The sequence below is a fragment of the Cetorhinus maximus genome, chromosome 20 (genome assembly GCF_964194155.1).
Source record: "Cetorhinus maximus chromosome 20, sCetMax3.hap1.1, whole genome shotgun sequence".
In the NCBI taxonomy this organism is placed as follows: Eukaryota; Metazoa; Chordata; class Chondrichthyes; order Lamniformes; family Cetorhinidae; genus Cetorhinus; species Cetorhinus maximus.
In genome coordinates, this window is record NC_135898.1 from 79,059,971 (window position 1) to 79,087,522 (window position 27,552).

Below are 27,552 nucleotides of genomic sequence, written 5' to 3' on the forward strand. Positions count from 1 at the left end.
ATTTGTGATATTTTATTAGATTTTTTAAAAGAGGCTTTTTTCACTCTGAAGGTGTACACAGCTTCACACAGTTGGTCAAGAAATGCAAGTTACCACTTGTAGTCTGTCATTCACACACCTGCCCAGAGTTTATATAAATCTTAATCTGATCCAGTAGCAGCATGTAAACAGGAGACACGCAGTCCCCTCGGACTCGCCCCTCCCCACACTCCTTCCCCTCCTCCACTGTCGCTGCTGTCACCTCCGAAGACTCCGTTTGGCCTGTTGTAGTAAAGTGTCAAAGTCTAAAGAGTCAAACTTGCTTTTGGTTGAATAAGAATTGAAGTCCGCATGACTGGAATCTGAAAAAAAAATTCTCCAATTACTCTTTGAAATATCATCAGGATCAGCCGCATTATGGTGAGAAGTAACCCTGCATTCCTCCAGGGCTACTCAGCTCCCGACCCCATTACAGCCTTGGTTTAAACATGGACAAAAGAGCTGAACTCCAGAGGTGAGGTGAGAGTAACTGCCCTTGACATCAAGGCAGCATTTGGCCGAGTGTGGCATCAAGGAGCCCTAGCAAAACTGAAGTCAATGGAAATCGGGGAAAACTCTCCTGGCTGGAGTCATACCTAGCACAAAGGAAGATGGTTGTGGTTGTTGGAGGTCAGTCATCTTGGCTCCAGGACATCACTGCAGGAGTTCCTCAGGATAGTGTCCTCTGCCCAACTATCTTCAGCTGCTTCATCAGTGACCTTGCTCTTCCATCATAAGGTCAGAAGTGGGGATGTTCACTCATAATTGCACCACTCACAACTCTTCATTACCGAAGCAGTCTGTGTCCACATACAGCAAGACCTGGATAGCATTCAGGCTTGGGTTGATAAATGGCAAGTAATATTCATGCCACACAAGTGCCAGGCAATGACCATCTCCAACAAGAGAGAATCTAACCATTGCTCCTTGATGTTCAATGACATTACCATCGCTGAATCCCTCACCATCAACATCTTGGAGGTTCCATTGACCAGAAACTGAACTGGACCAGCCATATAAATACTGCGGGGCAAGAGCAGGTCAGAGGCTGGGAATCCTGTGACGAGTAACTCACCTCCTGACTCCCCAAAGCCTGTCCACCATCTACAAGGCACAAGTCAGGAGTGTGATGGAATACACTCCACTTGCCTGGATGAGTTCAGCTACAACAACACAAGAAGCTTGACATCCAGGACAAAGCAGCCCGCTTGATTGGCCCCACATCCACAAACATTCACTCCCTCCACCACCAACGCACAGTAGCAGCAGTGTGTATAATCTACAAGATGCACTGCAGCAACTCACCAAGGCTCCTTCGACAGCACCTTCCAAACCCACGACCACTACCATCTAGAAGGACAAGGGTAGAAGATAGATGGGAACACCACCAATTGGAAGTTCCCCTCCAAGTTACTCACCATCCTGACTTGGAAATATATTGCTGTCCCTTCACCTTCACTGGGTCAAAATCCTGGAACTCACTTCCTAACAGCACTGTGGGTGTACCTACACCACATGGACTGCAGTTATTCAAGAAGGCAGCTCACCACCACCTTCTCAAAGGCAATTAGTGATGGCCAATAAATGCTAACCTGGCCAGCAGCACTCACCCCAGTAGAGTGAGGAGTATCCCCAGATTCAACTCCAGTGCTGGATAGTCAAGTCCGTAAGAGGAGTGATCTCCACACCCTGCCCTCCCACAACTCCCCCCAGATCAATGAGACTCCCCGGGAAGGAGTGAATTGAGGCAACTCCAGTTACTAGAGGATGCCCGGTTGTGGTGGGATGGGGGAGGTAGGATCATAAAACTGATGGTTAAAATTTCTGTTTGCATTTTCCTGAACTCACCTAGATCTGCATAATTGGTTTTACAAAACTGTCGCCGGCCACCAAAACAGAGGTCAAAGGGCAACTCATCAGGCTTGCGTAACGTCTGGCCATTCTCAATAGCAGCAAAGGCATCACACGTGTAACGGTATGTGACAAACCCGTAGTTATCTCTGAAAGAAATCACCTCCAGTTAGAAAAGATTCAAAGAACCAGACTGAATAGAAATTCTTGACTTGTTGCTAAAACTCTGACTGCGAGACGAGGTTGAACAAAATTTTTAACAAAACAGCAGAGAGAACAATCGCAAACTGCATATACTAGGGGAAAGCACCGGAGAAGGCGGGCATGGTCATACAGAAAGCTGGTGCTGTTTTACAGAGTCAGCCCACAAATGCCGACTGTGAGGTTTCCAAGGCCCTCACAAAGATGTTAAAAAAATGCTCAAGGTATTGTTCAACATGGCCGCGAGGGGAAGAGCAAGCGCAGCTCTCCCTGACCAACACCCAACAGGTTCTGATCTTACCCTTCATTTCTGAAATAAATGTTGCAATCCTCAATTTCTCCAAACACCTCAAATCGTCTCCTCAGTTCCTCACGCATCATTCCGTTCCGGATTTTCCCCACATAAACAACCCGCCGTTCCTCCTGTTTAAAAATAGATCTGGATGTGACTGGAAATCTTGCCCCTTGGCTCAGAATCACTGTGGCGCAAACTACTGAAACCTACACTCATCAGTGCCCAGTTAGTTGGGGAAAGCAAAGAGGAAAAAGCTATGGGTTTGTACTCTGCAGTCAGGAATCATGGGGTCAGGGGTCATGTCCCATAGAGCAGGGGATCCTGGGGTCAGGGGTCATGTCCCACAGAGCACAGGATCCTGGGGTCAGGGATATGTCCCACAGAGCGGGGGATCCTGGGGTCAGGGGTCATGTCCCACAGAGCGGGGGATCCTGGGGTCAGGGGTCATGCCCCACAGAGCGGGGGATCCTGGGGTCAGGGGTCATGTCCCACAGAGCGCGGGATCCTGGTGTCAGGGGTCATGTCCCAAAGAGCAGGAGCTCCTGGGGTCAGGGGTCATGTCCCACAGAGCACAGGATCCTGGGGTCAGGGGTCATGTCCCACAGAGCGGGGGATCCTGGGGTCAGGGGTCATGCCCCACAGAGCGGGGGATCCTGGGGTCAGGGGCCATGCCCCCCAGAGCGGGGGATCCTGGGGGTCATGTCCAGTGTCCCACAGAGCGGCGGATCCTGGGGTCAGGGGTCATGTCCCACAGAGCGGGAGGCACTGGTCTTGCTGGCCGAATCTGAGCGAAGCTGTTGGAGCAACAGTGGGACGTTGTGCTGTACTTACTATAGCGAGCTCCCTCCGGTTACTCTTCTGTGCACGAGCTTCTTGTCTTGAATATTGATTTCTCGGTTCTTCAGTGTATGAATCATAAGCATCTGTGAAATAGCTAGAAGAACAGCAACTGTTAAAATTCACCCACAACAGGACAGGAGAGCCAGTGCAGCCAGAACAAAACGCAGACCCCCACTGTCCCAGAGCTACCCCAGACCCAGGTAAACCCGATAGGTCCACTCACACCCAGAAAATACCCTCTCCATAAATCTAGTGCAGGAATCCCCACCAGGAAACCTTACACTCCCACTTGCCCTATGGGATAAGCCCCACCCTGCACACCAGCCCCAGGGAGGCACCCAACCCCCCACACTGACGCCCACCCGTGGGAATAACCCTGTCCCATAACCTCCACCCCACACAATATCACCGCCCCCCACCCCACCACCTGCATGCTCGCCCTGGGAAATGCCCCCTGCGAAGGCTCCCCCCACAAACCCCATACCCAGCGTAAGTGACTCATCACCTCATTCGAACACTGCGCCTTCGCGAGGATCTGGATCTGGATCCAGAGTCAGATCTTGAATTGGATCTAGAACACGATTTGGAACATGAGCTGGATCTGGAATCTGATCGTGAACTGTGTCGGGAATGACGGGATCGCCTCCTGCAGTATCTGTTCCCAAAAAGAAAGGGGTTAATGGCCAAACATTAACTCATTCCCTCACCTCCCCTCCCAGAAACCGTCCCTGTGACCAGACAGCATTAAATGGCACCCAAGGCAGAGTGGGGACTGAATCCATTGTGGTCTAGCCAAAGCAAAAGGAGGCTGATGTTTCTAGGTTCTGTTTTCTTGCCGCATCCAATGTAACCAGCTCTCTTTATAAAAAGCAGCTTTTCCAAAAACTTTTCCTGTTGTCAGTGGGTTAATATTGAACTGGACCATGAGGCTTCCTTCATTACTCCCTGGACAAGTTTCTTAAATTGGCTGCAAAGGCTTACAGTCATCCAAAAGTTTCACAACCTCATGATGAGCCAAACTGCTTTCCAGGTAATGAAGTTGTTTTGAAGTGTAATTGCCGTTGTAATGTAGGAAACGTGGAAGTGTCAGTCTGGTCCATGTGCTCATAGATTCACACTGAATTTAGGTGCAGGTGCTGGTCTTTGCAGGGAACATCGTGGTCACACCTGGAGCACTGCACTGCATGAGCGATATATTTGCCTTGGAGGGGATGCAGCACAGATTGACCAGAGGAAGGTGGCGGGTGAGACTGTATTTCACACTGCGTTTCCAGCCCTTGCCATTTACTTGGCCAAGGCCCGTGGGGTGATTTTGTTCTAACCATCACTGCACCCCCATGAGGTTGAGCCACATCAGCTGGTCTCAGAACATCCTCCACCAGCTCACGACATCTACAGAGCTCAGGATTGGTCGCCGCTGTTAAAACTTACAGAGCACACTCTTTTTCTATCGTTCAGTAAGAAATATTCAAGACAATTTTTGCTTGGTGCCCTCCCTTGTCAACTTTATTGACCAGTTGTTGCTTCTATACTGACGCTAGCCCTTTACTGTGATTGAAAGGTGGGGACAGTGATTGTGGGCTGGCTCTTTAACACAGTTTGGTGGTGAGGGGGGGACGGGGAAGAGAGAAGGGCAGGGGCTGCGGCTTCAAAGGTTTCAACCAGTGGCCACTGGAGGGGCTAGGAACAGGACGAGGTCATCTAGCCCCATTCAGTGAGACCATGGCTTATGTGACCTAACTCTAAATACCCACCTTTGCCTCATATCCCTTAATAAGGCTGGGTAACAAAAATCTATCAATCTCCTCAAATTAACAATTGATTTAGTATCAATTGCCATTTGGGGGAAAGAGTTCCAAACTTTTACCACTCTGTGTACACAAATGTTTTCTAATTTCACTCCTGAAAGGTCTGGCTCGAATTTCTAGACTATGTTGCGGGTCCTAGACCCCACCAATCAGGGTGATAGTTTCTATCTCCCCAACTGTTTTCCTTAATACCGTGAACATTTCTAACAGGTCACCAGGGAATACAAAATAAAAACAGAAAATTGTGGAAAAGCTCAGCAGGTCTGGCAGCATCTACAGAGAAACAGAGTTAACATTTCAAGTCCGTATGACACTTCCCACATTTCCAGCATCTGCAGTGTTTTGCTTTTGTACCAGGCAACACAACCCTCGTTTGTTTAATCTCTCCTTGTAGTTTAGCCCATGGAGTCCAGGAATAATTCTGATAAATCTACGCTGCACTCCCTCCAAGGTCAATATATCCTTCCTAAGGGGTGCTGCCCAGAGCTGCTCATAGTACGCGAAAGCACAGGGTGTGATAAGGCCTGAGTGCAACGAGGCATAAGTACTAGCTTGGAAATTTAGTGCATGTGGGAATTCTGTGCAGAGGGGGAAGGAGTTGCTGCTTTTTATTTTTCTTCAGCCTCCAGAATCTGGTGAGCGTTAAAGCTTTAATTAGGTGAGCAAATAGGTGATTGTTTGGCGAGTTTTTAAGACTTTATCCCTCTAAAGGCAGGCAGTAGCTTAAACCAGCACTGGAGAGATATAAGTATTGAATTAAATTTATAGATTAACCAGTTAAGCTGCTTGGTATAACTACAGACAATAGTTGAGTGATATTGCTAAACTTGAAAGCTAAGTAGTTAAATTATATACAATAAATATGGCAGGGCAGGTGATGCGTTGCAGCTGTAGCATGTGTGGTCTGCAGGACACCATTGGGGTCCACGGCAACCACATCTGCAGTACATGTCTATAGCTCCAGGAATTTCAGCTCCATGTTGATGCGCTGGAGCCTGAGTTTCTGATACTGCAATGCATTAGGGAAGGGGAAAGTTACTTGGACACTTTGTTCCAGGAGCCAGTCAAACCCCTTAGGCTAGCTACTTCAGATTTGGTCTGTGGTCAAGGGAGGAGGGTGTGACTGTAAGAGAGGCAGGTATGGGAATCCAGGAGGCAGAAATGGAGGAGCCTCAGCCCTACATTGGCCAACAGCTTCAAGATTCTTCCAACTTGTGTGAATGAGAGCAGGGACTGCAGGGAGAATGAGCAAACAGACCATGGCACCGTAGTGCAGGGAGCCATTCAAGTTGGGAGAATGAAAAGGAATGTAATAGTAAGTGACAGTATAGTTAGGGGGATAGATACAGTTCTTTGCAGCTGAGAGTGAGGGTCCCGAAAGCTGTGTTGCCTGCCTGGTGCCAAGGTTTGGGGCATCTGGACTGGAGAGGAACTTGCAGTGGGAGGGGGAGGATCCAATTGTCATGGTCCATGTGGTACTAACAACATAGGTAGAACCAAGAAAGAGGGTCTGCACAGGGATTATGAGCAGCTAGGGAAAAAAATTAAAAAGCAGAATCACAAAGGTGATAATCTCTGGATTACTACATGAGCCACAAGCAAATTGGAATAGGGAAATTAAGATTAGGGAGTTGAATGTGTGACTCAAAGATTGGTGTGGGAGAAATGGGTTTTGTTTCATGGGGCACTGACACCAGTACTGGGGAAAGTGGGAACTGTACCAGTGGAACGGTCTACACCGGAATCATGCTGGGACGAGTGTTCTGGCAACTGATAACTATGGCAGTAGAGGGGGCTTTAAACTAAATAGAGGGCAGGGGAGAAAGTTCACGCAAGGGGAGATTTGGAAAGTTAAAATGAAAGGACAAGGCAATAGTGCAGAGCAACAATGTGGATAATGATGACCAGAGTGTGACAGAAATGGACAGAGCGCACAGAAAGGGACAGAGTACAAACGTAACAGCACACCAGCAAATAGCGTCAGAGCAGGTAAAAATGCTAAAAAGACAGAATTAAAGGTTCTTTAGCTGAATGCACACTATTGGTACCATGATGAATGAACTGATAGAACAAATAAAAATAAACAAGTATTGTATGATAGCCATTAGAGACATGGTTGCAAAGTGACCAAGACGGGACCTGAATATTCAAGGATATTTGACATTTCGGAAGGACAAGAAGGGAAAGGAGGTGGGGTAGCTCTGTTAATAAAGGATGAGATCAGTATGGTGCTGAGAAACAATCTTGATTCGGAGGATCAAGATGCAGAATCAGTTTGGGTAGAGATAAGAAATAGCAAAGGAAAGACGACACTGGTGGGAGTAGTTTATAGGCCTTCTGACAGTAGCCACACTGTAGAACAGTGCATAAGTCAAGAAATAATGGAGGCTTGTAGGAAAGGTACTGCAATGATAGTGGGCAATTTTCATCTTTATATAGATTGGACAAATCAAATTGGCAGAGGTAACCTTGAGGGTGAGTTCATAGAACATTTGGGACAGTTTCTTAGAACAATACCTTCTGGAAGCAACCAGGGAACAGGCCATTTTAGACCTGATACTGTGCAATGAGGCAGGATTAATTAATGATCTCATAGTAAACATGACAGAATTTCACATTCAGTTTGAAGGTGAGAAATTTGGGTCTGAAACGAGTGTCTTAGATTTAAATAAAGGCAATTACAAAGGTAGGAAGACAGTTGGTTACAGTGGACTGGGAAAATAGGTTAAAAAGAAAGACAGTAGAGAGCAGTGGCAGGCATTTAAGGAGATACTTTATCATTCTTAAAGATATGTTCCATTGAGAAAAGATGACACTGAGAAGGATGCACTGTCTGTGGCTGAGTAAGGAAGTTAAGGATGGTATCAAATTGAAAGAAAAGATGAACAATGCTGCAAAGATTTGTGGTTGCCAAGAAGCAAGTTGGGCCTGTACTCGGAGTTTAGAATGAGAGGTGATTTTGTTGAAAAATAAAAAGATTCTAAGCGGGCTTGACAGGGTAGATGCTGAGAGGATGTTTCCCCTTGTGGGGGAATCTAGAACTAGGGGCCACAATTTAAAAATTAGGGTCTCCATTTATGACGGAGATGAGAAATTTCTTCATTCAGAGGGTCGTTAATCTTTGGAATCTTCCACCCCAGAGAGCAGTGAAGGCTGGGTTATTGGCTGGGTCAAGAGTTATGGGGACATCTTATCGAGTGGCGGGGAAGGCTCAAAGAGCTGAATGGCCAACTCCTATTTATGATCTTACTTCAGGTGTGGTCTAACCAGAGCTTTGCATAGCTGAAGCATGACCTCTACCCCCTTGGATTCTCGTCTGTAGATTTAAGGCCAGCATTCCAGTAGCCTTTTTGAGTATTTTTTTGAACCTGCTCATGACATTTTCATGATCTGTGTACCTGGATCCCTTTCAATAATTTGACAGGGTTCAGGCTGGATTGGTCGATCCAGAGATTAAATCACAAATGTATCGACACCTGTAGAAGCTTGTTCAACTGAAGAGCTTTCATTTAAATCTTACCGTCTCCTCTTCTGTACAGGGGAATGGGATCTGGACCGGGACGTGGAGCTGGAGGAGCTGGGATATCGCTGTCGTCTGTAGCGTGTGGAGGTCCGAGTCCTTGAACAACGATGGGGAGAATCGAAGGGTTTGTCCCCCTCGGTCTCTCCATTCCTACAGGGAGATAGCGTTGCACAACTGCCTCCCTTGTGCCCCAGGGTGGTGTCACATCCAACGTTCCTTCCGTCCTGCGAGCAGCTATCAGGTTCCACGCTCGTAGTTCCAGTAGGAAGAGTGCTAGAGGACACCCGGTCTTCCTGCGTTGTTTCCTGGGAATCTGTTGTGTTCCCATCACTGCCAGGATCAGACGCTTGCTGCTCTTCAGCTGTCAGGACCCGGTGAGTGGGGCTCCAACATTGACGATTCCACGAGGTAATGGGTTTAATGGTAATACTTGCTTGGTGCTTAACGTTCCAGCGGCAGGCAACATCTGGCTGGGCCACGACTGGCAGACAGATGTTGTGTGATGATGACTGGCTGCTAAATCTGGGTAAACAATATACATGATCCCCAAAGCCGAAGGAGGCAGTGAGCGATGTCTTGGCGGCAGGCTGCAGACTCTCACTGCTCAAACACTTCGACCGGTTATTCTGTGGCAGAGGTTTCGGTTCAATGAGCTTCACAGTCCTAAACTGAGAGCCTGGGGAAGGCTCAGCTGATCCCTGAAACTTCCGCTTCCCCAGAAATACTGCTGCGGGGAGTGATTTCCAAATCTGGTGAGGTGGGGTTGCTGGAGGTGTCAAACCTGTCAAGAGACACAGATCATCATAAAAAGTGGACAATTCAAAAAACCGCTTTCTGCTCAGGATTACAGACACAACGAAAGCTTGAAGGGAAAATCAGCACCTGGCATTCTCAGTCCACCGCCCGCCCACACGCCCCAACCCCTGGCCCCCAACCCCCACCCACCCACCCCCTGGCCCGACCACACACCCCAACCCCCACCCACATTCACACCAAGCACCGCACACACCCCAAAATGCCCCCCACCAACCTTCCCAAGCCCCACCAACAGCGCCCCCCCATCACCAATCCAGAACTTGCCAACTTGTCCCACCTTCACCCCATTTCTCTGCCGGGTGGTTTGGAGACTCACCTGCAGTACTTGCCAATTCCGCCCCAAATAAGTGATCAAATTGTTTCCTCTCCTCCTCCGACCTGAAAACACAACACAGTTCAGGGAATTGCCAATAGAGAGAATCATCCCCCACAACCTGGAGTTACATGTACACTAGTCTTCTTCCTATCCCCCACCTACTCAAACACAGGAGCACACATGCTCTCCTGCTTCCCTCCTCCCACCCATAAACCCAGAGACACTTGTCCTCCCTCAGCACCAGGACGTGCAGCACTCCTCTTAGGACAGACATTGAAGGAAGGACAGGCTGATTCTTTGAGGTTAGATTGTACTCACCCACTGCTGTTTCCAGGGGGTGGCTCCTCTGTCACTGAAAAGTGGGGGGGGGGGAAAAAAAAATCAGTCAGGAAACAGCAGCCAATCGCAGTCTCTGACTCCGCGCACAGCTCCAAGCCACCAATCATGCCCAGCCTCGCCCACTGTCCGCTACCCCAGCCACTGCTCGCTTCCCAATTGCCACCCCAGTCACTGTCCACCACCCCACCCCACCCACTGTTCGCTGCCGCCTGTTACCCCACCCACTGCCCACCTACCACCCCACCCACTGCTCGCTGCCCACCTACCACCGCAACCGCTGCCATGCTGCCCGACCGCCACCCCATTGTCTGCACTGCCCCACCCACTGCTTGTTGCCCTCCTGCCACTCGCAGCCCAACCCACCGCCCACAGCTCGCCCACTGCACCACAGTGAAACTCTCCTCACCCTCGTTGACTTCAAACTGTTCCAACAAACTCATCAGATCGGCCGCCTCGATACCTGGCGGGAGTGGGGAAGAGAAACCATCAGTGACTGAACACAAACAGCCAGTGTACCCACCCCCACTTATGGACCTATATCGCTGTTCCTGCCCCCAATACACCTGCTCCCCCCATGACCAGCCTCCCCATAAAATCCTCAAACCCAAACAACTGGAAACTTTTGGTTAGTGAGCACCAACAGGGCAGGAAACAGGGGTTTCGGCCAGTGTCAGTACGCCTCCCCCACCACCCCCTCCAATCAACACTGCAAACTGGTGATTTCTACACGGAGTTCCCTCTCTCCGATTTCAAACATCAGCTGGAATTTCCAGCCCTGAATGTGACTATATCTGGCAGTGTCAGTGTGTTACTGTCATCAACATAGAATGTATAATTAGTGTGAATAATTATTACTGTGAAGTGCATAATTTGTGAAAACTCTGTAATTACATATGGAGACAGGGCCTTGGCAATACTCTCCTGGACCAGAGAGAGTGGCAATGCTGTTATTGGGCTTGCAGTTAAATTTGCGGCAGCGGGTTAAGAGATTAAACATACCAAAGGATGGTTTTTCTCAGGCTGCATTGAGCTGGAGGTTATCGATATCCACCTTTTATCTACAGGGCCAACAGACTGGATACCCCAGGAGTCAGTTACTGATCACACCGTTTGCTGACCTGAGGTAGCGCAGTCTAATTGCCCCATGACAGGGGATCTGCTCTTGATCATTGTCAAACGCCCTTGATAAAAGTGTGAATGCACACCTAGTGCCCAGTAGGCCCAACTGTAATGCCTGCAGTTGAGTAGCGGTTGGCTATGGCAGTGTTAAGGATAACTATTAGTGGAGAAAGAGCCTGGTAAAAAGAGGCCAAGGCAATGCCTGCAGACCAGAGCCAAGGTAGAAGACACACCTTGGGGGTTTCACATCTCAGTCACTCAGACCAGAGCAGGACATCCCAAGACAAACACTGGTCACGATTTATTGGAATACACCCTCCTCATACATTTGCAAACTGTGCACCCGCCCTCGACCTGTCAGCTGCTATTTACATACCTTTGGCGATGTCCTTTGCCCTGCTCTCCTCCACGGAGGAGCTCAGTGTGCCCTGATCGGCCTTTTCCTCTTCTAGGGTTGCACTGGATGATTGAAGCTGCTGCACTGGAGCAGATTTGACTGGCAGGGTCTGCACTTTGGACGTCTGGACAGATTCCGCTGACAGCAAATCATTCTGCGGATTTGGAACGTCCTCCTCTATGGCAGCACTGCACATCCCGACTGCAACCAGCTGGGCTGAGACTGCAGGAATTGCTGAGGGACACTCTGGAGCTACCTGGATCAGAGTTGGTGGGCTGAGGGCTGCTGTAGGTTGCACAAAGGGTGTCTGGACTGATGTGGCCTGGACTGGCTGAGGCTGTAGGGCTGGGATCTGGGTCTTGGCCAGGGGGTTCAGGCCCTTTTGGAGCGTTGGAGAGATTGCCACTTTCTGCTTTGTCCTGTACTGAAACTCACATGGTTGTTCTTGGGTGACACGGCACGGTGGGGACTGGGCAGGTGGGGTCAGAGTGGGCAGGGTCAGTATTTCAGGTGAGGCCGGGGCCAGAGTTTGGGTGGGAGGGGTCAGTATTTCAGGTGAGGCCGGGGCCAGAGTCTGGGTGGGAGGGGTCAGTATTTCAGGTGAGGCCGGGGCCAGAGTCTGGGTGGGAGGGGTCAGTATTTCAGGTGAGGCCGGGGCCAGAGTCTGGGTGGGAGGGGTCAGTATTTCAGGTGAGGCCGGGGCCAGAGTCTGGGTGGGAGGGGCCAGTATTTCAGGTGAGGCCGGGGCCAGAGTCTGGGTGGGAGGGGCCAGTATTTCAGGTGAGGCCGGGGCCAGAGTCTGGGTGGGAGGGGCCAGTATTTCAGGTGAGGCCGGGGCCAGAGTCTGGGTGGGAGGGGCCAGTATTTCAGGTGAGGCCGGGGCCAGAGTCTGGGTGGGAGGGGCCAGAGTCTGGGTGGGAGGGGCCAGAGTCTGGGTGGGAGGGGCCAGAGTCTGGGTGGGAGGGGCCAGAGTCTGGGTGGGAGGGGCCAGAGTCTGGGTGGGAGGGGCCAGAGTCTGGGTGGGAGGGGCCAGAGTCTGGGTGGGAGGGGCCAGAGTCTGGGTGGGAGGGGCCAGAGTCTGGGTGGGAGGGGCCAGAGTCTGGGTGGGAGGGGCCAGAGTCTGGGTGGGAGGGGCCAGAGTCTGGGTGGGAGGGGCCAGAGTCTGGGTGGGAGGGGCCAGAGTCTGGGTGGGAGGGGCCAGAGTCTGGGTGGGAGGGGCCAGAGTCTGGGTGGGAGGGGCCAGAGTCTGGGTGGGAGGGGCCAGAGTCTGGGTGGGAGGGGCCAGAGTCTGGGTGGGAGGGGCCAGAGTCTGGGTGGGAGGGGCCAGAGTCTGGGTGGGAGGGGCCAGAGTCTGGGTGGGAGGGGCCAGAGTCTGGGTGAGTGGGGCCAAAGGCTGTCCATTATGCCTCTTAGACTGTTTGTTGACCACGTGCCCAGTGGTTTCCAATGGCAGAATGCTGAGCTCCCCATGGACGATGGACTGAATGGGGACAACGGGCCAAGCATTCTTGCAGCCAGGGTCAAGGCTGATCCGTGGCTTCTCATGTGCAGAGAGGACACCGTCTTGTTTCCGCTGCTGGAGTCGTAATCGATACTGCTCAAGGCTGATTGGTCGCAGTTTGGGTTCATTGCTGGTGATTTCGAGGACTGTGGGAGACGATGTGTTACAGACAGGAAATGGCGGAATTGGGGTGGGCTCGGCGGCCCGGGGCGTCGGTGCGGGCTCGGCGGCCCGGGGCGTCGGTGCGGGCTCGGCGGCCCGGGGCGTCGGTGCGGGCTCGGCGGCCCGGGGCGTCGGTGCGGGCTCGGCGGCCCGGGGCGTCGGTGCGGGCTCGGCGGCCCGGGGCGTCGGTGCGGGCTCGGCGGCCCGGGGCGTCGGTGCGGGCTCGGCGGCCCGGGGCGTCGGTGCGGGCTCGGCGGCCCGGGGCGTCGGTGCGGGCTCGGCGGCCCGGGGCGTCGGTGCGGGCTCGGCGGCCCGGGGCGTCGGTGCGGGCTCGGCGGCCCGGGGCATGGGGGAGGGCTCATTGCCCAGTGGTTGCTCAGGGTGTATGGTCTGTTTCGCACCAGTTCCTCCAGACCCAGGATGCGGCTCCATTGCCTCTCCCTCTGCCTGGGAAAAGCTCCAGCCGCTCAGTGTAGACCGGGTCTCAGATGATGATGGTTTTCTTGGGCCCTGTCCAACATTGATGCCTGTCGCCCCCTGCCTACTCTCTCTCCTGGCAGCAGCTCTCCCTCTGGTTTGGATTCTCCTCACGCCCAGTTCCACCTCTTGCATCTGCGGGGCTAAAATTCTCGATTCTTGTAAAGTAACAGCCATTTGTCCCTGTTTCTGGTGTGCCAGCAGTGGCTGAGCCTCAGTGGAGGATTTCTTCTTGTTCTCTGCTGCTTGAAGCCGTGTCTGGAGGCTCGAGCGTGTACGAGGTGTTTCAGCGATGTTCTGCTGGACTCCAATAACTGGGGTCTCGGTGGGTTTTGCTGTTTTTCTCGGCCGCCCTCTCCTCCTTAAGGTGACTGCTGGGGGATCCTCCTGATGCACTGAGGGGGCAGGCAAGGCTTCTTGTTGCTTTGAGGTTTGTGGCAGGTTCTCTGGGCCAGGGTCGTTGGCCAGCATGGACTCTTCAGCATCCCGCCCCTTGCCACTCTCACCTTTTGCTTCCATCAGGCATTCACCATTCTCGCACAGCACCATTGGTAGCTCCAGGTCTGCCAGCTCCCCCTCCTGGACCACCTGAACTTCTAGTTCGATCGTACTGCCTGCTGAGTCTGTGCTTGTCTCCAGGCATAAGACCCCATTGGGCAAACAGTAAGGCTGAATATACTTGACCAGGTCAGACAGTGAAGCATGCTCAACATTGTAACCACATGGCAAATTCGGCCCAATTACAAGTGTTACATTGCTCTCCAACCCAGCTGTATTGAGCTGTTCAACTGCTTGCAAGTGCAGCAGTTCACTGCCTGACTCTGATACACCCTGACCATTACTGATCAGATCTTCTTCCTCCTCCTCCTCCTCTTCGCCATCGCTACGTTGCTGCAAAATCTCCTCTCCAAAGCTTCTGTTCACCGGCTTCTCTGATCGCCACAGGGCACTCGAACCCTTGACAGCAGCTGGGATCAAGTGCCCACAAGGTTCCTTTCCCGAATCCGGAAGCAAGGCATACGACTGGTGCCCAACCTACGAGGGAACAAGAGCGTGAGAGAGCACGAAAAAGAGTGAGCACGCAAGACAGCTGAATACAAGAGTCACTTATTCACCACAACCAAATTGGGATATTTGTAAATGGCGGGACTGGAACTGTCGAAACATACAATGATTTGGGTGTATCTGAGCCAGTCAGTGAACTGCTGGAATGGCAAGTAGTGCTGTACCCACTCCATTGCCAATATATCCTTTCAGAGGTGTGAAGCCTAGAACTGAACAGAGTTACCCAGAGGGGGTCTGAACAAGCATCTGTATAATTACAGAATCACTTCCTCCCCTTTGTGTTCCAGTCCCTTGAGATAAAGGCCAACATTCCATTAACCTTTCTGATGATCTTTTATACCTATGCACTATGGGATTTACATTATACTTACAGGTTGCACAATGGTATTTGTATTCCCTTCAGTTTAGAAGGTTGAGTGGTGATCTAATTAACGTGTTTAAAATGAGTTGAGGATTCAATAGGATAAATACAGAAAAACTATCCTCTCTGACAAGGAATCCAAAACCAGGTGACACAATATTAAAATGAGACATTTGGAAGTGAAGTCTCAAGGCCCTTTTTCTACAAAGAGTGGGGTGGAAATCTGGGACACTCTTGCCCCAAAACATTGAGGATGCCACCAGTCAACTGGAGCTTTCAAGACAGATTAATGCATTTTGGTCTGGCGAAAGGTTAGCTCCCTCCACAGATATTAGCAGAATGCTGAGTTTTTCCAGCGCTTTTTGTTTTTATTTCAGATTTCAGCAATAGCAGTATTTTGTTTTTGTGCTAATAAATTTCCATTGGTAAGGGCATCAGGAGATACGGAGCAAAAACAGGTAAAATTGACACGGATCAGCCGTGATATAACTGATCAGCTTTGAGAGGCTGAATGAACATGTTCACTTTCACTTCCTCTGTACCATCCTAATATTAACCAGAAATTCTTCACAACTGAGAGCATCCTCACACCGCCCAGCCGCTCCCCCCCTCCCACCGACCCCCCCTCCCACCGCCCGGCCACTCCCCCCCCTCCCACCGCCCGGCCGCTCCCCCCCCTCCCACCGCCCGGCCGCTCCCCCCCCTCCCACCGCCCGGCCGCTCCCCCCCCTCCCACCGCCCGGCCGCTCCCCCCCCTCCCACCGCCCGGCCGCTCCCCCCCCTCCCACCGCCCGGCCGCTCCCCCCCTCCCACCCGCTCCCCCCCCTCCCACCGCCCGGCCGCTCCCCCCCCTCCCACCGCCCGGCCGCTCCCCCCCCTCCCACCGCCCGGCCGCTCCCCCCTCCCAGCCGCTTCCCCCTCCCACCGCCCAGCTACTCACTCCCCCCAGCCGCTTCCCCCTCCCACCGCCCAGCCGCTCCCCCCTCCCAGCTGCTCCTCCCTCCCACCGCCCAGCCGCCTCATCCCTCCCAGCCGCTTCCCCCCTCCCAGCCGCTCCCACCGCCCAGCCGCTCTCCCCTCCCACCGCCCAGCCGCTCTCCCTCCCACCGCCCAGCCGCTCCCACCGCTTCCCCCTCCCACCGCCCAGCCACTACCCCCCCTCCCACCACCCAGCCCCTCCCACCGCCCAGCCGCTCCCACCGCCCAGCCGCTCCCCCCTCCCACCGCCCAGCCGCTCCCACCGCCCAGCCGCTCCCCCTCCCACCGCCCAGCCGCTCCCCCCCTCCCACCGCCCAGCCGCTCCCCCCACCCCACTGCCCAGCTGCGCCCCGACACAGCACTCAGCCACTCACCCCATCACACTGCCCAGCCATTTCCACCCCCACGCAGCGCCCAGCCATTCCCCCCCGCCCCCCAGCACAGCACTCAGTCACTTCCACCATCGCACTGCCCAGCCATTCCCTGCCCTCCCATCCCTTACACCAGATAGCACCCTTGTCCCCACTTACCAGAGAGCACCCCAGCTCACCCTTTGGTAAGGCAAATATCTCAGAGTCAGGAATTGAATCGAAGGGTGAGGCATTTTCATCATCGAAGGTGTCCAGTATCTCAGTCAGGGCCGTCAACAGTGTTGCCTCATTCTCCTCATCCAGGTGTGGTTTAATCTGGAAATAGATAAGTGTCAATATGAGACAAGAACTGCTCACCCAGCGAGAGTCAGAACGAGCAGTGTGAATACAAGATTGATGTAAGCGAGGAGTAAAACCGCAAAGAAACAGATAATCTCAACACATCGGAATTCCCTCAACCAGGGGGTCGACTGCTTAGACCAGCAAGAGAGAGGATGCATTTGACCCATATCAGTGTCTCAACCTGTCAGCACCCAGGGGTACCCAGAGAGGGGGCAGGTTGGTTTGAGTGTCAGAGGGGAAAGAGCTCCCTCTGATGCCTAGAGGGGTGTTGGGATTTGAAATGCCACAAACAGTGTCACCACAACACTGAGAATCCAGGACATTCTTAGCAAAGCCATACCTGACGGAGAATGCACTGACATGGGAGTTAGTTTGCCATTAACAGGCACAGGGTCAGCTCATACCCCACAGCACGAAGATGCATCAGCGCAAACACGACTTTTAACCCACCTCTGTTTGTGATGTATCCTCAATAATGGAGATTATGGACTGATCAATATAGCTGGAAAAACTTCCCAAAATCCCTCCAGTCTCTGGATCTGTGGTCTCCAGTCCTGCGATGGTGAGGTAAGGGAGGCTGGAAGATGAATGACAATCCTGCAGATTGTCACCCTAAAACAATTGCAAAGAATGAAGAGCCGTGAGAATGGACAGACAGGTGAATCGATAGGTGTGTTCTCACAATCCTCTAGGAACAGACCAAGATTTCGTATGAAGCAAACTCTAGGCGCCTGCTACTAAACCTGAAATCAGACAATCCTCCCCTCAAAACCCAGGCAACACAGCTCAATTCCTACTTTATTTCTCACTCACTGACTTATCTATGTCACCAGCTTTTTTGACATTTTACATCGGATGGTTTCTGAGCTCCAATGTCACCAGTCAGTTCTATAACTGCTCCTTGGGAGCAGGGGTGAAACCTGACAGGTAGGCATTTGGGAGTGGGAGTGAGTTTGAGACGCAAGATACGTTCAGGAAGAAACCATTTTGCCCCCTCATCCTAGATACCTTGATCAGCGAAAACAGTATATCTACCCTTTCTTCCTTAATACCTTGAAAATTTCAATCAAATAAACTTCTAAATTCGAGGGAATGCAACCCTAGTTTGTGTAATCTCTTCTTGTAATTTAACCCTTGGAGTCCAAGTTTCATTCTGATAAATCACTCCAAGGCCAATATATCCATCCCAGAACTGCTCACAATGCTCCAGGTGCAGTCTAACTTTTTTAAAAATTCATTCACGGGATGCAGGCTTCACTGACTGGGTCAGCATTTATTGCCCACCCCTAGTTGCCCTTGAGAAGGTGGTGGTGAGCTGCCTTCTTGAACCATTGCAGTCCATGTGGTGTAGGTACACCCACAGTGCTCTTAGGAAGGGAGTTCCAGGATTTTGACCCAGTAACAGTGAACATTGAAGGAATAGTGATATATTTCCAAGTCAGGATGGTGAGTGACTTGGAGGGGAACTTCCAGGGGGGGGTGCATTTATCTGCTGCCCTTGCCCTTCGAGATGGTAGTGGTCATGGGTTTGGAAGGTGCTGTTGAAGGAGCCTTGGTGAATTCCTGTAGTGCATCTTGTAGATGGTACACACTGTTGCTACTGTGTGTCGGTGATGGAGGGAGTGAATGTTTGTGGATGGAGTGCCACTTCGGCTTTGCATAACCAAAAAAATGACTCCTACCTCCTTTAGCTACAAAGGCCAGCATTCCATTAGCCTTTTGATTATTTTGTGGACCTTGTTCATGACATTTTAATGATCTATGTACCAGACTGCCAAGTTTCTTTGCAATTCCACACTGTTTCTAGCTTTTCACCATTCATAAAGTCACGTTGAAATTCATTTGTCAAAGTTTTGTCCATTCACTTCATCTCATAGATGTTTACAGCGCAGACGAGGCTAATCGACTCATCGTGTCCGTGCCGGTCAACAAAGATCTGACAATGCTAATCCCATTTTCCGGCCCTTGGCCCATAGCCCTGGAGGCTACGGCAGCGCAAATGAACATTAAATACTTCTTAAATGTTACGAGAGATTCTGACTCAACCACCCTTTAAGGCAGTGAGTTCCAGAGTCCCAAACCCTCTGGGTGAAAAAATTTCTCAACTCCCCACTTAGCCTTCTACCTCTTACCTTAAATCTATGTCCCCTGGTTACTGACCCCTTGACTAATGGGAAAAGTGCCTTCCTATCCACCCTATCTATGCCCCTCATAATCTTATACACCTCTATCAGGTCCTCTCTCAACCTTCGCTGCTCCAAGGAAAACAATCCCAGCCTATCCAATCTTTCCTCATAGCTCACAGCCTCCAGCCCAGGCAGCATCCTGGTAAATCTCCTCTACAACCTCTCCAGTGCAATCAAATCCTTCCTATAATGTGCTGGCCAGAATTGCACACAGTAGTCCAGTTGTGGCCTAACCAGCATCTTACAGCTCCAGCATAACCTCCCTGCTCTTGTATTCTATGCCTCGGCTAATAAAGGCAAGTATCCTATATGCCTTCTTAACCACCTTAACTATCTGCCCTGCTACCTTCAGGGATCTATGGAGACCAAGGCCCCTCAGATCTTCAGTACTTTCCAGGGTCCTACTACTCACAGTGTAATCCCTTGCCTTGTTAACCCTCCCCAGTGCATTACCTCACACTTCTCCGGGTTGAATTCCATTTGCCACTGCCCTGCCCACCTGACCAGTCCACTGGTATCCCCTTGCAGTTTACAGCTATTTTCCTCACTATTTACCACCCGACCAATTTTTGAGTAATCCATGAACCTCTTGACCATACCCCCTACATTTAAGTCCAAATCATTTATGTACACCACAAACAGCAAGGGCCCCAGCACCGAGCCCTGCAGAACCCCACTGGAATCATCACTCCACCATCACCCTCTGCTTCTTGCCTCTCGGCCAATTTTGGATCTAACATGCCACTTTGCCTTGGATCCCATGGGCTCTTACTTTCTTGGCCAGTCTGCCACGAGGGACCTTATCAAAAGCCTTGCTAAAGTAAATGCATTACCCTCATCAATTCTCCTGGTTACCTCAAAACATTCATTCAAATTTGTCAAATACAACCTTCCTTTAACAAATCCATGCCGACTGCCCCTGATTAATCGGCGTCTCTCCAAGTGCAGATATATTCTGTCCCTCAGAATTCTTTCCAGTCACTTCACCAGCACCTAGGTTAGACTGACTGGCCTGTAATTTCCTGGTCTAGCCCTTCCTCCCTTTTTAAATAATGGGGCAATGCTAGCAGTCCTCCAGTCCTCTGGCACCTCACCTGTGGCCAGAGAGGGTTTGAAAGTTACTGCCAGGGCCCCTGATATCTCTTCCCTTGCCTCCCTCAACAGCCTGAGATACATCTCATCCGGGCCTGCGGATTTATCCACTTCTAAGGCCGCTAGACCCGCTTATACCTCCTCTCTCTATGTTTATTTCCTCTAATATTTCACAGTCCTCTACCCTGATGTCTATACCTGCATCGTCCCTTTCCATTGTGAAGACTGAGGCAAAGTATTCCTTGAGGACTGTACCCACATCTTCCAGGTCCACACACACACTACTTCTATGGTCTCTAATTGGCCCTACTCTCTCTCCTTAGTTATTCTTTTGCTCTTTATATATTTAAAAAGCCCCTTTGGGTTTTCCTCCATTCTACCCACCAATGCTTTCTCTTGCACTCTTAACTTTGCTAACTTCCTTTTGAAATTCCGCCCTGCACTTTTATACTCCTTTAGGGACTCTGCTGTATTGAGCCCTCAGTATCTGCCATAAGCTTCTCTTTTTTTCTTAATCCTAAACTTTATGTCCCTTGACATCCAGGGTTCTCCAGTCTTGCCCCCCAACACCTTTATCTTTCCTGGAATATATTTGCCCTGTACTCTCGCTATTTCCTCCTTGAATGCCTCCCACAGCTCTGACACAGTTTTATCCACAAGTAGCTGCTCCCAGTCCACTTGGGCCAAATCGTATCTCATCTTAGTACAATTAGCCTCTCCCCAGTTTAGAACTTTTATTCCCAGCCCAATGTTACCCTTTTCCATAACTATCCTAAACCTAACTGAGATATGGTCAGTATCTCCAAAATGCTCCCCTACTGATACGCCTTCCACCTGCCCGGGCTCATTTCCAAATATTAGGTCCAAAACTTCCCCCTCCCTTATTGGGCTTTCTACGTACTGGCTAAAAAAGTTCTCCTGGATGCAACTTAAGAATTTTGCTCCCTCCCTACCTTGCACACTAAAACTATCCCAGTTAATAAAAACATCTGGAAAAACTCAGCAGGTTTGGCAGCATCAGTGGAGAAGAGTAGAGTTGACGTTTCGAGTCCTCATGACCCTTCAACAGAATTAAGTAAAAATAGGAAAGGGGTGAAATATAAGCTGGTTTAAGGGTTGGGGGGGGGGGGGGGGGGGGGGGGTTGGGACGAGAAGAGCTAGGTAAAGGGCCAGTGATAGGTGGAGATAACCAGAAGGACAAAGAGGTGTTGAAGGTGGTGATATTATCGAAAGGAATGTGCTATTTAAGGGTAGAAAGCAGGACGAGCAAGGTACAGATAGCCCTAGTGGGGGTGGGGTGGGGTGAAGTGAAGGAATCGAAAAAGGCTAAAAGGTAGAGATAAAACAATGGATGGAAATACATTTAAAAATAATGGAAATAGGTGGGAAAAGAAAATCTATATACATTATTGGAAAAAACAAAAAGGAGGAAAATCGGATAGGGGGTGGGGTTGGAGGAGAGAGTTCATGATCTAAAATTGTTGAACTCAATATTCAGTCCCGAAGGCTGTAAAGTGCCTAGTCGGAAGATGAGGTGCTGTTCCTCCAGTTTGCGTTGAGCTTCACTGGAGTAATGCAGCAAGCCAAGAACGTACATGTGGGCATGAGAGCAGGGTGGAGTGCTGAAATGGCAAGCGATAGGGAGGTCTGGGTAATGCTTGCGGACAAACCGAAGGTGTTCTGCAAAGCGGTCACCCAGTCTGCGTTTGGTCTCTCCAATGTAGAGGAAACCGCATTGGGAGCAACGAATGCAGTAGACTAAGTTGAGGGAAGTACAAGTAAAATGCTGCTTCACTTGAAAAGAGTGTTTAGGCCCTTGGACGGAGAGGAGAGGGCAAGTGAAGGGGCAGGTGTTGCATCTTCTGCGGTTGCATGGGAAGGTGCCGTGGGAGGGGGTTGAGGAGTAGGGGGTGATGGAGGAGTGGACCAGGGTGTCACGGAGGGAACGATCCCTACGGAATGCCGCCGAGGGGGTGAAGGGAAGATGTGTTTGGTGGTGGCATCATGCTGGAGTTGGTGGAGGATGATCCTTTGAATGCGGAGGCTGGTGGGGTGATAAGTGAGGACAAGGGGAACCCTATCATGTTTCTGGGAGGAAGAAGGTGTGAGGGCGGATGCGCGGGAGATGGGCTGGACACAGTTGAGGGCCCTGTCATCCACCGTGGATGGAAAACCTCGGTTAAGGAAGGAGGACATGTCAGAGGAACTGTTTTTGAAAGTGGCATCATCAGAACAGATGCGACGGAGGCGAAGGAACTAAGAGAATGGGATGGAGTCCTTACAGGAAGCGGGGTGTGAGGAGCTTTAGTCGATGTAGCTGTGGGAGTTGGTAGGCTTGTAATGGATATTGGTGGACAGTCTACCACCAGAAATTGAGACAGAGAGGTCAAGGAAGGGAAGGGAAGTGTCAGAGATGGACCATGTGAAAATGATGGAGGGGTGGAAATTGGAAGCAAAATGAATAAACTTTTCCAGGTCCCCACGAGAGCATGAAGCAGCACCGAAGTAATCATCGATGTACCGGAGAAAGAGTTGTGGGAGGGGGCCGGAGTAGGACTGGAACAAGGAATGTTCCACATACCCCATAAAGAGACAGGCATAGATGGGGCCCATGCGGGTACCCATAGCCACACCTTTTATTTGGAGGAAGTAAGAGGAGTTTAAGGAGAAATTGTTCAGTGTGAGAACAAGTTCAGCCAGACGGAGGAGAGTAGTGGTGGATGGGGATTGTTCGGGCCTCTGTTCGAGGAAGAAGCAGAGAGCCACCAGACCATCCCGGTGGGGGATGGAGGTGTAGAGGGATCGGACATCCATGGTGAAGAGGAGGCGGTTGGGGCCAGGGAACTGGAAATTGTTGATGTGATGTAGGGTGTCAGAGGAATCACGGATGTAGGTGGGAAGGGACTGGACAAGGGGAGAGAGAAGGGAGTCAAGATAGCGAGAAATGAGTTCCGTGGGGCAGATCCCTTCCCATCTACATCCGTGATTCTGACACCCTACATCACATCAACAATTTCCAGTTCCCTGGCCCCAACCGCCTCCTCTTCACCATGGACATCCAATCCCTCTAACACCTCCATTCCCCACCAGGATGGTCTGGTGGCTCTCCGCTTCTTCCTCGAACAGAGCCCCGAACAATCCCCATCCACCACTACTCTCCTCTGTCTGGCTGAACTTGTTCTCGCACTGAACAATTTCTCCTTTAACTCCTCTCACTTCCTCCAAATAAAAGGTGTGGCTATGGGTACCCGCATGGGCCCCAGCTATGCCTGTCTCTTCATGGGGTATGTGGCACATTCCTTGTTCCAGTCCTACTCCGGCCCCCTCCCACAACTCTTTCTCCGGTACATCGATGATTACTTCGGTGCTGCTTCATGCTCTCGTCGGGACCTGGAAAAATTTATTAATTTTGCTTCCAATTTCCACCCCTCCATCATTTTCACATGGTCCATCTCTGACACTTCCCTTCCTTGACCTCTCTGTCTCAATTTCTGGTGATAGACTGTCCACCAATATCCATTACAAGCCTACTGACTCCCACAGCTACCTCGACTACAGCTCCTCACACCCCGCTTCCTGTAAGGACTCCATCCCATTCTCTCAGTTCCTTCGCCTCCGTTGCATCTGTTCTGATGATGCCACTTTCAAAAACAGTTCTTCTGACATGTCCTGCTTCTTCCTTAACTGAGGTTTTCTACCCACGGTGGTTGACAGGGCCCTCAACCGTGTACGGCCCATCTCCCGTGCATCCGCCCTCACACCTTCTCCTCCCTCCCAGAAACATGATAGGGTCCCCCTTGTCCTCACTTATCACCCCACCAGCCTCCACATTCAAAGGATCATCCTCCGCCATTTCCGCCAACTCCAGCATGATGCCACCACCAAACACATCTTCCCTTCACCCCCTCGGCGGCATTCCGTAGGGATCGTTCCCTCTGTGACACCCTGGTCCACTCCTCCATCACCCCCTACTCCTCAACCCCCTCCCACGGCACCTTCCCATGCAACTGCAGAAGATGCAACACCTGCCCCATCACTTCCCCTCTCCTCTCCGTCCAAGGACTCTTTTCAAGTGAAGCAGCATTTCACTTATACTTCCCTCAACTTAGTCTACTGCATTCGTTGCTCCCAATGTGGTTTCCTCTACATTGGAGGGACCAAACGCAGACTGGGTGACCGCTTTGCAGAACACCTTTGGTTTGTCCGCAAGCATTACCCAGACCTCCCTATCGCTTGCCATTTCAACACTCCACCCTGCTCTCATGCCCACATGTACGTCCTTGGCTTGCTGCATTACTCCAGTGAAGCTCAACGCAAACTGGAGGAACAGCACCTCATCTTCCGACTAGGCACTAGCCTTCGGGACTGAATATTGAGTTCAACAATTTTAGATCATGAACTCTCTCCTCCATCCCCACCCCCTTTCCGATTTTCCCCCTTCTTTTTGTTTTTTCCAATAATGTATACAGATTTTCTTTTCCCACCTATTTCCATTATTTTTAAATGTATTTCCATCCATTGTTTTATCTCTACCTTTTAGCCTTTTTAGATTCCTTCACCCCACCCCCACTAGGGCTATCTGTATCTTGTTTGTCCTGCTTTCTACCCTTAATTAGCACATTCCTTTAGATAATATCACCACCATCAACACCTCTTTGTCCTTTTGTCTGTGACATCTTTTGGTTATCTCCACCTATCACTGGCCCTTTACCAAGCTCTTCTTGTCCCCCCACCCCCCCGCCACCCCCTTAAACCAGCTTATATTTCACCCCTTTCCTATTTTTACTTAGTTCTGTTGAAGGGTGATGAGGACTCGAAACGTCAACTGTGCTCTTCTCCACTGATGCTGCCAGACCTGCTGAGTATTTCCAGGTATTTTTGTTTTTGTTTTGGATTTCCAGCATCCGCAGTTCTTTGCTTTTATCCCAGTTAATATTTGGGTAGTTAAAATCCCCTACTATTACTGCCCTATCATTCTTACACTTCTCTGAAATTTGATTACATATTTGATCCTCTACCTCTCCCTGACTGTTTAGGGGCCTATAGTACACACCCAACTGTGTGTTAGCCCCTTTTGTGTTTTTTTACTTCGACCCATATGGCCTCATTTGATGACCCTTCCAAGATATCATCTCTCCTCACTGTATAATTGATTCCTTGATCAATATTGCGACCCCCCTCTTCAACCTCCCTCTCTACCTCATCTGAATACCCTATAACCAGGAATGCTGAGCTGCCATTCCTGCCCTTTTAGCAAAGTCTCGGTCATAGCTATCATACTCCCATGTGCCTATCTGTGCCCTCAGCTCATCTGTCTTATTCCTCAGGCTCCTTGTATTAAAATATATTCCATTTAGCCTTGCTAAATTCACTTCTTCCTTATCTAGCCTATGTTTCCTCTGCCTTGCAGACTCACTCGCTAGCGTTTAACTTCTAATTCCATCACAGCTTCTCTCCCCTCTGAACTACTTTTCCGGATCCCATCCCCCTGCCAATTTAGCTTAAATCCGCCCCAATAGCATTAGCAAACCTCCCCGCGAGGGCGTTGGTCCCATTCTTGTTCAGATTCAAACCGTCCAACTTGCACAGGTCCCAACCACGCCCCCCCCCCAAAATGTCCCAGGACTCTAAACCCTCCCTCTTGCACCATCTCTCCAGCCACAAATGCATCTGTTCTATCCTTCTGTTCCTATACTCACTACTGTATGGCACTGAGAGTAATCCTGAGATTACTACCTTTTAAGTCCTGCTTTCCAGTTTCCTACCTAACTCCCTAAAATCTGCTTGCAGGACCTCATTTCTCTTTCTTCCGTTGTCACTGGTCCCAACATGGACCACGGCCTCTGGCTATTCACCCTCCCTCTTCAGAATGCCCTGCAGCCGTTCCGTAACATCCTTGGCCCCAGCACCCGGGAGGCAACATACCATCATTGAGTCACGTCTACGGTCGCAGAAGCGCCTGTCTACTCCCATCACTAATGAATCCCCTATCACTATTGGTCTTCCACACTTCTTCCTCCCCCTCCTGAGCAGCTGGACCAGCCACAGTGCCATGGCCTCAGCTCTGGTCAGCCTCCACAGAGAAACCATCACTCTCACTGTTTTCCAAACGGTTTGTGAGCGAGATGCATTCGTGGAATTCCCTCACTGGCTGCCTGGATCCTTTCTTATGTCTGGCAGTCACCCATTCCCTCTCTGCCTGCACTTCCTTCAGCTGTGGGGTGACCACGTCCTGAAGCATGTTATCCACAAACCTCTCAGCCTCGTGAATGCACCGTAGTGCCCCCAGCTGCTGCTGAAACTCCAAAACCCAAAGCTTGAGTTGCTGCAGTTGGGGGCACCTCCTGCACACATGGTCATCCAGACCACCAGGAGCGACTAGGATTTCCCACATAGCGCAGGATGTGCAAATCACAGGATTGAGCTCCCCAGACATGTTAGCTAAATAGAACTTGGACCCTTCCTTTTATTTTACCCTCACTGCTACTTGAGTATAGACTAGATGCTGGATCCTCTGGGTGCTGCTGACTGCTCGGCTCGGGGTCCTCCTCTCGCTCTCTCCTCACATCTCTTTGCAATATTATGTTGAGGTGGAATTGGGCACATTTGAAGAGAAGACATTCACAGAGTGAGGGTTGCGACTGGCTGAGAGCTAGTATGGACAGCATGGGCTGAATGGCCTCAGCCTTCGCGGTGCCGCTTCCCGCCCAGGCCGGGAGGGTGGTGGGGTGACGATAGGGATGGAGGCCGCGGCCGGGGGGGAGGTGGGTAGTTTCCTGCACCCGGTACCGGCGCCGGGCTCACCCTCATGCCCCGCTCGAGAAGGCCGCCCCCCGGGAGTCATGTGTCGGCCGCGGGCTAAAGCCCAACTCCGGCTCTCCGGCTCTCCGGCTCCCCGGCACTCCCCCCCCCCCCACCCCACATCCCACACCGATAACGGCCTCACAGACCAGCCCGCTCCCCCTGGACCCCGGCCTCGCCCAGCCCCCGGACCACGGCCCCCGGCCGCACACGTGTCACACGCCGGCTCCTGGAGCCGGTTCCCAGGCGGGAGGCCGGGGCCGGGACCTTTCCCCCGGCCAGACCCAGACCCCAGGGCGGCTCTTGCTCACCTCTGAGCCGGACTCGAGCCTGCTGAACTCGGTGCCTCGGTGGTCGGCTTCCCTCAGCCGCCGGCTCCAGGCTCCCGCAGCCCATGGCGTCTCCATCTGCAGTCGCCGACCCGGCCTCACTGACTCCTCCCCCTAGCCTCGACTTCCGCTTCCGCCTCCCTGCCCCCACACCCAAAAATCAGCATGGACGCCGCCATTTTTGATCCTGGCAAAGCCCAATGCCAGTCTCTGTGTCCAACTCTTAGCTCTACCCTCTGGCCCCTGGCTGTAACCTCTGCCCCTCACTGTACCCCTGCCTCCTGACTGTAGTCCCTTGCCCTTGGATGTGCCCCTACCCCCTGGCTCTACCACCTCCTGGCTCAACCCCAAATGCACCCAGGTT

The 27,552-nt window shown here is 51.4% G+C and overlaps 1 protein-coding gene across 1 annotated transcript; it reads right to left on the bottom strand.

Annotated features, from left to right (window-relative positions):
• On the bottom strand, positions 1 to 27,294 carry pprc1 (PPARG related coactivator 1). The gene is made up of 14 exons (XM_078565306.1): positions 27,171 to 27,294; positions 17,231 to 17,392; positions 16,598 to 16,753; positions 12,824 to 14,698; positions 11,503 to 12,412; positions 10,414 to 10,467; positions 9,987 to 10,020; positions 9,669 to 9,730; positions 8,534 to 9,317; positions 3,711 to 3,860; positions 3,197 to 3,299; positions 2,372 to 2,493; positions 1,867 to 2,018; positions 1 to 341 (listed from the first exon to the last, which is right to left on the bottom strand). Exons 1-14 carry the CDS (start codon positions 27,264 to 27,266, stop codon positions 238 to 240), a joined length of 4,764 nt encoding a protein of 1,587 aa, XP_078421432.1. The 5' UTR covers positions 27,267 to 27,294; the 3' UTR covers positions 1 to 237.
• Positions 27,295 to 27,552: the final 258 nt, after the last annotated feature.

Coding starts and splice junctions, on each gene's coding strand:
- pprc1 (XM_078565306.1), bottom strand. CDS start 27,266: ATGGAGACGCCATGGGCTGCGGGAGCCTGGAGCCGGCGGCTGAGGGAA. Junction 10,021..10,413: donor ACAGTTTGAAGTCAACGAGG/GTGAGGAGAGTT, acceptor CCCACTTTTCAG/TGACAGAGGAGCCACCCCCT. Junction 3,300..3,710: donor AGGCGCAGTGTTCGAATGAG/GTGATGAGTCAC, acceptor CTGTTCTTCTAG/CTATTTCACAGATGCTTATG.